The 8606-nt window shown below is 34.4% G+C and overlaps 1 protein-coding gene across 1 annotated transcript; it reads left to right on the top strand.

The window, feature by feature from the left end:
• Nucleotides 1-361: 361 nt before the first annotated feature.
• Nucleotides 362-7791, top strand: LOC122024154 (protein DETOXIFICATION 16-like). Its single transcript, XM_042582708.1, has 8 exons — nucleotides 362-797; nucleotides 2202-2746; nucleotides 4735-4821; nucleotides 5042-5098; nucleotides 5172-5410; nucleotides 6520-6638; nucleotides 6741-6827; nucleotides 7630-7791. The coding sequence occupies exons 1-8, from the start codon at nucleotides 489-491 to the stop codon at nucleotides 7690-7692; spliced, it is 1506 nt and encodes a 501-aa protein (XP_042438642.1). The 5' UTR covers nucleotides 362-488; the 3' UTR covers nucleotides 7693-7791.
• Nucleotides 7792-8606: the final 815 nt, after the last annotated feature.

Genomic DNA, 8606 nt, shown 5'->3' with positions numbered 1-8606 from the left:
ATAACCTAAAAAGTATTTTTAAAATTATTTTTTAATGACATAAAATAAAATTATTTTATAATTTTTTAATAACTTCCTTTTGTATTTTTGAACTTTTTTTTAATCAAAATTCAATTTTAAAAAAAAATGAATAAATTTAGAAGATTATTATAAGTTTAATCACGTATTTTTTTTTAAAAAATAAGTATTTTAATGACTTTTATATTAAACTCGTTAACAAAATAATTATTTTTTATTTATTTTTTTGAGCATCTTAGGATAAATTTTTAGGTCAATTCTCATCTCAAAATTTTTAAACTCCTTAAATACTCCGCACCATAGTTTCATGGCTATTTTTAGGTCAATTCTCAAAGGATGGATACTTATCTTCCTCGTGGCAGTTTATTTTATAGTAGCTTGTGCGGCTTGGCAACATATTAATCAAATAATAAAATTAAAATGCCCAATTACCATGGGATCGTCTGCGCTCTCTCTCTCGATCGGGTCGCATGGAAGAAGATATCTCCCTTTTATTGCTTCCAGTAGAACCCTCGGAGAGGGATTCTTGCTCCAATGGAGGAAGAGGAACGAGAGAGATCTTCTTCCGTTCTCTCTGCTTTCGCTTTCCGAACGACGCCGACGCGGTTGCCGAGGTGAAGCGCCTCCTCTCCCTGGCGGGGCCTCTCATCGCCACGAGCCTCCTCCAATATTCCATTCAGGTGATCTCCGTCATGTTTGTCGGCCACCTCAGTGAGCTCTCTCTGTCCGGCGCCTCCATGGCCACTTCTTTCGCCAACGTCACAGGATTCAGTGTGCTGGTACGTTTCTCCTCTTCCCCTCATCCTCTTCTTTGTGTCCCCTTGATTCGGTGGTTTCAGTGAAAGCTGTCGATTTCATATACTTCATAATTTATGTATTGTTTTGGCTGAATTGCAATGATATGGTCGCCTTCCCCTGTTTCGATTGAATATGTGAATAAACGACCTTTTGATTTTCTCTTACATGCCATAAGATTCGGTTGTTAAGCTGGTTTAGTGCAATTTATTTAGGGGATTCATTTGGGCAAAAATCAAAAGACGCTCCTAATTATCGTCTTCATCAAAAGGGCGCAAAAAAAAAAAAAAACAAAAAAGTCAAAATAGCTTCCATCATATTTCTCACTATACCCCTACACCTCGTGCACTAAAAAAATTCACCCGCCCTCCCTTGCTTCCGTCCCTGGTAGTAGGTACGGTGTAGTTGCTACAACGTGTCAAAGAAAATTGTTTTTCTTTTTAGTTCAACATGGTCAAAAATACTTTAAGTAGAACACTTTTATATATAAAAAAAGATCTTTATCAACTTGGTTAAATTTTCTTAAATTTGATTAAAATCGCTTTAACATGATTAAAATCATCGTATAATGTTTTTATGATGGTTTTGATCATGTTGGATTGATTTTGATCAATTTTAAACAATTTTAACTAAGTTGCTAAAGAATTTTTTGATATGAAAGTGCTTTAAGTGTAGTATTTATGACTAAGTTGAACTAGTAGCTACTCTATACATATAGGTATTTTTGGATGAGAAATATGTTGAGGCTCAGTTTTAACTTTTTTTGAAAACGGATTGCCCTGACAAAAACAATAATTAGAGGTGCCCTTTTGATTTTTACTTGATTCTTTTTGTAATAGAAGGGGCAAATTACGTAATAGGGAGAACATTGATTATGGCTTGTTGTTCTTCCTTCCTCATCTCTCATGAGGTACTTATTCTTCCTCGGATCTCAAAATATCTATGATAACACTTGATGGTACCGACCACCCTATATATTAGTGACAACAATACTGCAACAACAAAATAAGTCAAACACACAAAAGGATTTACCTTGAAAAATTCCTTGATGGATCAAGGATAAGAAAACTGTTGTATACAACTATTCCCCTAATAAATACGGGAGAGTCTATTATAGTTTTACTCCATAGTCATTGTGCATGAAGAGGGGAAAACACTAAACTAAGCCACTATATTGGAACCACATAAAATACTTCAATCTAGAGCAATTGATTGACTTGTACACATTGCTTACTTCTAAGAATTCTAAAGCTATTGGGCTTACCTTTTTAAGAGTACTTATAAGTAAACATTCGGCCGTTGCATATATGACTTTGTTCTTCATAGTGTCATCTTTTCAATGGTTCATCAGTTGAAACTTTCTGATCCTTCTCTTCCAATATAACAAGTTGGGAATGGCGAGTGCATTGGACACCCTGTGCGGACAGGCCTATGGTGCAAAAGAATTTCATATGCTTAGTGTTCATTTTCAAAGGGCAATGTTCATACTTCTATTCGCGAGTATACCTTTAGCCCTCATTTGGACCTACACAAGACAAATTCTTATTGCAGCTGGTCAAAATTCAGAGATATCAGCTGAAGCTGGATCATATGCTCATTGGTTAATCCCAAGCCTTTTTGCCTATGGTTTGCTTCAATGCCTTGTTAAATTTCTGCAAACGCAGAACATAGTGATTCCGATGCTTATAAGCTCAGGAGTTATTGCAGTCTTCCACATTCTAATATGCTGGGTTTTAGTTTACATGTTTGGCCTTGGCAGCAAGGGTGCTGCACTTGCTACCACCATATCGTATTGGATAAATGTTCTTCTTTTAGCAATATATGTCAAATTTTCTCAAGCTTGCAAGGAGACATGGACAGGCTTTTCAAAAGAGTCACTCAAAGATGCATTTGACTTTCTAAGACTTGCGGTTCCTTCGGCTTTTATGGTCTGGTGAGTCCCTTCAATAGATCCTTCCACAAACTTTTGTTGCCCATGGCATCAACTCAATTTTAGCAACAAAGTTTATCGTAAAAAACGGATGACAAGGATGTACCACATAGGTAGTTGGTGTCATGGTCCGTGATCTCCAAGAAGTTTCGGAGAGTTGCAACATTTTGAATTTTTCTAAAATACCCCAACATTCTTCATTAATCTTGTAGAATAATCTAGATAAGTGTTGTAGGAGAGTTTCTAGAATTCTCCATTAGAAATAGCTTCAAGAATATTCTAGAGACTTAATTTCCACGGTGGGATTCCTTAGATCTTAACTGTTCATTCTTATAGGTTGACCTCTTCATTTGTAGATCGTCCAATTTTGTATCCAAGATCCTTTGCTTCTTTGAGTTAGGTTTACTTAGTGTCTCACAAGGAAGAACATCTAAGTGCCGCACGATGCTATTATCTGAAGAATTCAATACATGACACTCCACTTAGAAACATCACCTGCAAGTGTACAACTCTTGACAAAAACCCAACTCCTCCTTCCTATGGTCCTTTGCAAAAGCATGTTTTAATTAATCCAAGACCCTTCTTTAATATCCTCAACAAACTTCGCCTTCCTATGGTTATAAGTCACCTTGGCAATTCACTGTTCTTACTGTAGAGACCCAATTCTGATCACAATTGCCATCAAGAGCATGGAGTGAAATAATCCTAGCCATTGTATTAGAAGAAAAAGTGTTGTTAGAGCTCCAATGTCCCAGGAACCAAGGTTTAAAATCTAGAGTCGTGTCGAAGTTTTGGTCTTTGACCAGAACGACAGTGTTTCAATATCGTACTAACATTTTGATATATGATGCTGGTGGCGAATTCGAGGTTAAAGGTTAAAGAGCTCAATAAGAAATAGAAGAAGATAACAACATTATGTTAATTCATCTTGCCCTCTATTATAACATGTCAAGGGGTGTTGAGTATTAGAATGACATGATACTTATCAACATGATTAACACAGTGACACATAAGGTATTGTTTGTGTTGAATACTTTCAAGTTTTGGTAATTTATTGGAATGATATGGTTCAATCGTGCTGCCCAGTACACAGTACGAGATTTCAAACTATGCCAAGAACTATTACTTATCAACTTAGATACCTTCTTGATATTTAAGTTAGCCACCGTGTTGTAGGAATTGGATCAAACCATGGATCATCCCAACAACATAATTTTTCCTATGATTTCTCCTCCCTTTTTACACCTGAATCCAAGGACCCCAAAGGTGTTAGAGATCTTCTCCTTAACTAGCCTATATCAAAAGAACAAGCCTCCCTCACTCTCCACTGTCCTATCCACCTCAGAGCCTAACTTTGTCTCCACACTCACTGCTTCTACGGCCATTTTTATCCAGAACTAGGAATGTTTTTGTAAATGGGCCTCTCTTGGTTCCACTGCCTCACTCTCTTGTCGCCTACTTTACCTCGATTGGTTGCCTTCATCTCAGTTTGTGCACGTGTGCCACTCCATGCAAAGAGGATATATTGCTTGTTCTTCATCCCAGTTTGATGCTACCCCTTAGTGCGTCATCCACTAATTAATCCTCCACTTCCAGTGAGCTATATGATCCCTCAGCTGGTGCAACTTCCACATCACCACTAGAGCAACTACTACGAAAGAGTTTAACATCTCTTGCTCGGGAGCGATCATCTCTTTGACATCCTTACCCCTCACTTTTGAGAGGAGTTGGTTAATCATCTTACCACCACCTTCATTTTCGCTTGAAGTTTGCTGCTACTATTGCATCCTCTCCATCCACAAACTTATGAACTCTTGTAATAATTTAAAGATTAATCCAACTTTGGACTAGAAATAGTGATTTACATGTGAAATATGTGATCTTTAGGTGGTTCTGAAAAAAAAAGGTCTTGTTTAAATATCAAGTGATTTACATTCATATTCATTTTTCAAATGATTTACTAAAAACTGTCTTCATGTATAATGTTGAAGCTTGGAGTATTGGTCGTTCGAGATGGTAGTTCTCTTATCTGGTCTTCTTCCTAATCCAAAGCTGGAAACATCTATTTTGTCAATCAGGTTAGGAACACAATTTTACTGTAATTGCTCGATCCAAAATTCTTGAGCTAGTATTTCTGAAATTTGAGGCCTTAAACTAGATGGGGTTCCTTCACTCGGGACTCGGGAGTATAGTTGTCCTTGGATTTGTCAAACATTTTTCGTATATGTTTTGTCTAAAAATGCTTTGCTTAGGTTCTTCCTGTTTCAGTTGCATTGCTAACACAGAATATTTTGCCAGCCTCAGTACAATGTGGATGGTTTACATGATTCCCACTGGTCTCAGCAGTGCAGTAAGGTCTTCTGTTTAGTTTATCTTCTCACTGTGGTGATGTAGCTCTTTCAAAACTTTCACATGTTCAAATTTTTAGTATAAGAGTCGCAAATGAATTGGGCGCGGGGCAACCACAGGCTGCAAGCTTGTCAGTATGCATTGTTAGTATCCTAGCCATAACAGAAGGTTTGGCCGTTGCAATAATCACCATTCTGGTTCGCAATGTCTGGGGTTACTTGTATAGCTATGAAGATGATGTTGTACAATATGTTTCAACGATGATGCCAGTTCTTGCCGCATCTGACTTCATGGATGGAATACAATGCACGCTTTCAGGTATTCACACCGAAATGAATCCCAATGCTCAGCCATTTTTGTGTGTATTTGTTTACATTATTGTGCATACTATACTTAAAAACCTAAAGATGCATCAAATCATGTTGGGAGAAAATTAAGAAGGTGTCCCTTATTATCATTATCATCAAAAGACCTCTCAATTTTGAAAAATAAAAATAAAATAATGCCTCACGTATAATTTTTTTATCCAAAATAATCTTATGTGCTCCACCTTGGTGTTGTTTTGATAGCTTTGGGCAAAATGACTCCAAAGTGGTGTTATTTTATACAAAGTAGCTCCAAGGTGAAGCACAAAGGTATATTTTTACTAGTAAATTATAAGTAGAGGTATATTTTGAGTAGTAAATTATAAGTGGGATGTTGTTTTGAAATTTTTGAAAAGAGGGGTATCCTTTTGACCATATGAATAAAAAAGGACGCTTTTTTGATTTTCTGTCAATCATGTTGTTAGACCAACATATAATTTTTAAGGGATAATTTGTAGAGTTGTAAATGAGTCAAGCTGAGTCAAACTTTGTTATGTTTAAGTTTGTGTAATAAGGTAACTGAGTCAAGCCAAGTCGAGTCTAAAATGAATCAAACCACTGAAATGGTTGATCAAGCTTGGCTTGGTTCTTTTTTACAAGTTTATTTATATATTATTGAGCTTTCAATTCAAACTTGTTTGATTATATCAAAGTTTTACATTTTTTAGTTTGTTTGATTGGTTGTTAAGCTTGATAATACAAGTTTGTTTGATCATTTTGAAAGTTTTTATGTTTATTTACTATGTTCATAAGAGTTTTGTTAATGAACATAGATCACAAACTTTATTCTTGAACTTTGTTCACGAACACTTTACAATCTTTGTTCATAAACATTAACAATCTGAACACAAATGTGTTCAAGTTTATTCATTTAGTTTAACAAGTTTAAACTTGTTCATTTAATTGACTTTGTGTGTATTGAACGAATATAAACAAGTTTTTATCAATGCGAACACCAAGTTTGTTCACGAACGTTTGGTTCATTTGCAGCCCTAATAATTTGGTACACAATGATTTATTTAAGTTACAACATTATTTTTTTTACTTTAATGAAAATCGCAGGTGCTGCTAGAGGATCTGGTTGGCAGAAATTTTGTTCTTATGTCAATCTTGGGGCATATTATGTTGTTGGCATTCCTTCAGCAGTCATCTTTGCTTTCTTCTTGCATCTTGGTGGCAAGGTTGTCTGTCTACTCACTGAACTAATTTTTGTTTAGTAGGAGTCTGCATTAGCTTGAAAGTTTTTTTTCCCATATTGATATCGTCATGAGTAATTTCTTCAGGGACTCTGGTTGGGAATCATCTGTGCACTGCTTGTTCAAGTATCAGTTCTAGTCGCTGCAATCCTGCGCACCAATTGGGAACATGAAGTATGTTTTTCCACTTGCTGAAACTCTAGGATCATATTTGCTTTTCTATATGATTTCGTTTCCCTTTTATCAGACATAAGCCTATAGATGGAATCTCATATTACTATGTTAGTTGTTTTTTCTTTCAAATCTAAAGGATGCCCCTCATTATCATTTTCGTCAAAAAGGCACCTCTTATTTTGGCATTGTTGTAAAAGCTAAGTAGAATTTCTACAATGTGCTAAAGTAGTTACTATATTATAGAATAAAATTGCTTCAATTTGATCAAAATTACTATATATGGAACACTATTATATCAAAATGTTCTTTACTAAAATGGTTAAGATTGTCTAAACATGATCAAAATAATTTTAATTTGGTCAAAATCGGATATATTTTTATATGTAGTTATTGTTCATAGTTGTTACAATTGTAGTAGTTATGTCATGGCTGCAATCAATAACTTGAAATAGCTATTGACAATAGTTGCTATAATAGTTTTGAATTGATTTTGATCAAATTGAAGTGATCTTAATCAAATTGAAGTAATTTTAATTAAGTTGGTAAATAATAGTTTGATATAATAGCTCTATGTTGCGTCTATGTATTGTAATTTTGATTAAGTTGAGTCGGTTTACTATAACATGGTGTAGTAATTATGTCATATCTACTATAACAGCACTAGAATAACGGTATTTTTAAGTTAAAAAAAATATGTTGGAGCTCTGTTTTAACTTCTTCTTTTTTTTAGAAGAAATACAGATTTGTGCAACAATTATATTAATTATGTTTTTCCCCTCCTAATTGTATGCATTCTTTGCAGGCCAAAAAGGCAAGGGAAAGTCTTTACATTGCAGCTGTTCACCAGGACCAGAATTCCAATTAACTTCACAGGAAACATTGTATTGCTTACAAGTCGTTGCAATGATGTGTATCAAGTCCTGAAACTCTTATTTTTCTGAACTCAATGAGTTTCAATTCAATATCTGGAGACTTACCTGGATTTTAGGAGGGTAAATATGAATTTGTCGCCAAATATGACATGACAAAACTCTCGAACGTCATTCCTAAAGTTTGAAATACTTAAGAACATTGGAAACTTAGCTGTTGTTGTGTTAATATCATTGGCCTTACGCTCCAATTCTACTGCCCTTGTTTGGGACCGGTTCACTCCCAAACTGAACCGTGCATTTAGATAGCAACGTCATGATGCCTGTGGCTTGTTGAAATAGTGCGGTTGGCTTTCAAGAATGCTTTCTTGGGGTAAATTTCAACTTGTTCTATCTAGAGCTCAGTTAAAATCGAATTGAGTTAATTTTTTTTTAATAAATTAAACTGAATAAATTTTTTAAAAAATTGAACAAATGGCATCGATAAAATATTATTTAATTTGGTTAAAAATTAAATTAATTATTTTTAAAAATAAAATTCAGTTTTAATATTAAAAAATAGGGTTTAAAAATTTAATTTTATTTAAAAATTTAGTTAATTTGGCCTATTCAATTTAATCGAATAAGAAATTTTAAAATGAAAATCGAACCGAATTAATTAATATTTTAAGACAAAAATTGAAATTCTAAATAAATCGAACTAAATTTTAAAATTTGATTGTTATTCAGTTTATTTGATTTAATTGATTTTTTACTCACCTCAATTCTATTATATTTTTCGTTCATGGATGACTTTTGATCCCATTTTCTATACACAAATAAGAACATATTCTATATGTTTGCTCCGTCTACATCTCTTTAATTGGTAATACTACATAGTAGATATCTTCCTTGAGGTCGTAGAAGTTTA

This window comes from Zingiber officinale, chromosome 9B, assembly GCF_018446385.1.
Source record: "Zingiber officinale cultivar Zhangliang chromosome 9B, Zo_v1.1, whole genome shotgun sequence".
Taxonomy (NCBI): domain Eukaryota; kingdom Viridiplantae; phylum Streptophyta; class Magnoliopsida; order Zingiberales; family Zingiberaceae; genus Zingiber; species Zingiber officinale.
This window is presented reverse-complemented; position numbering and strand designations above follow the sequence as displayed.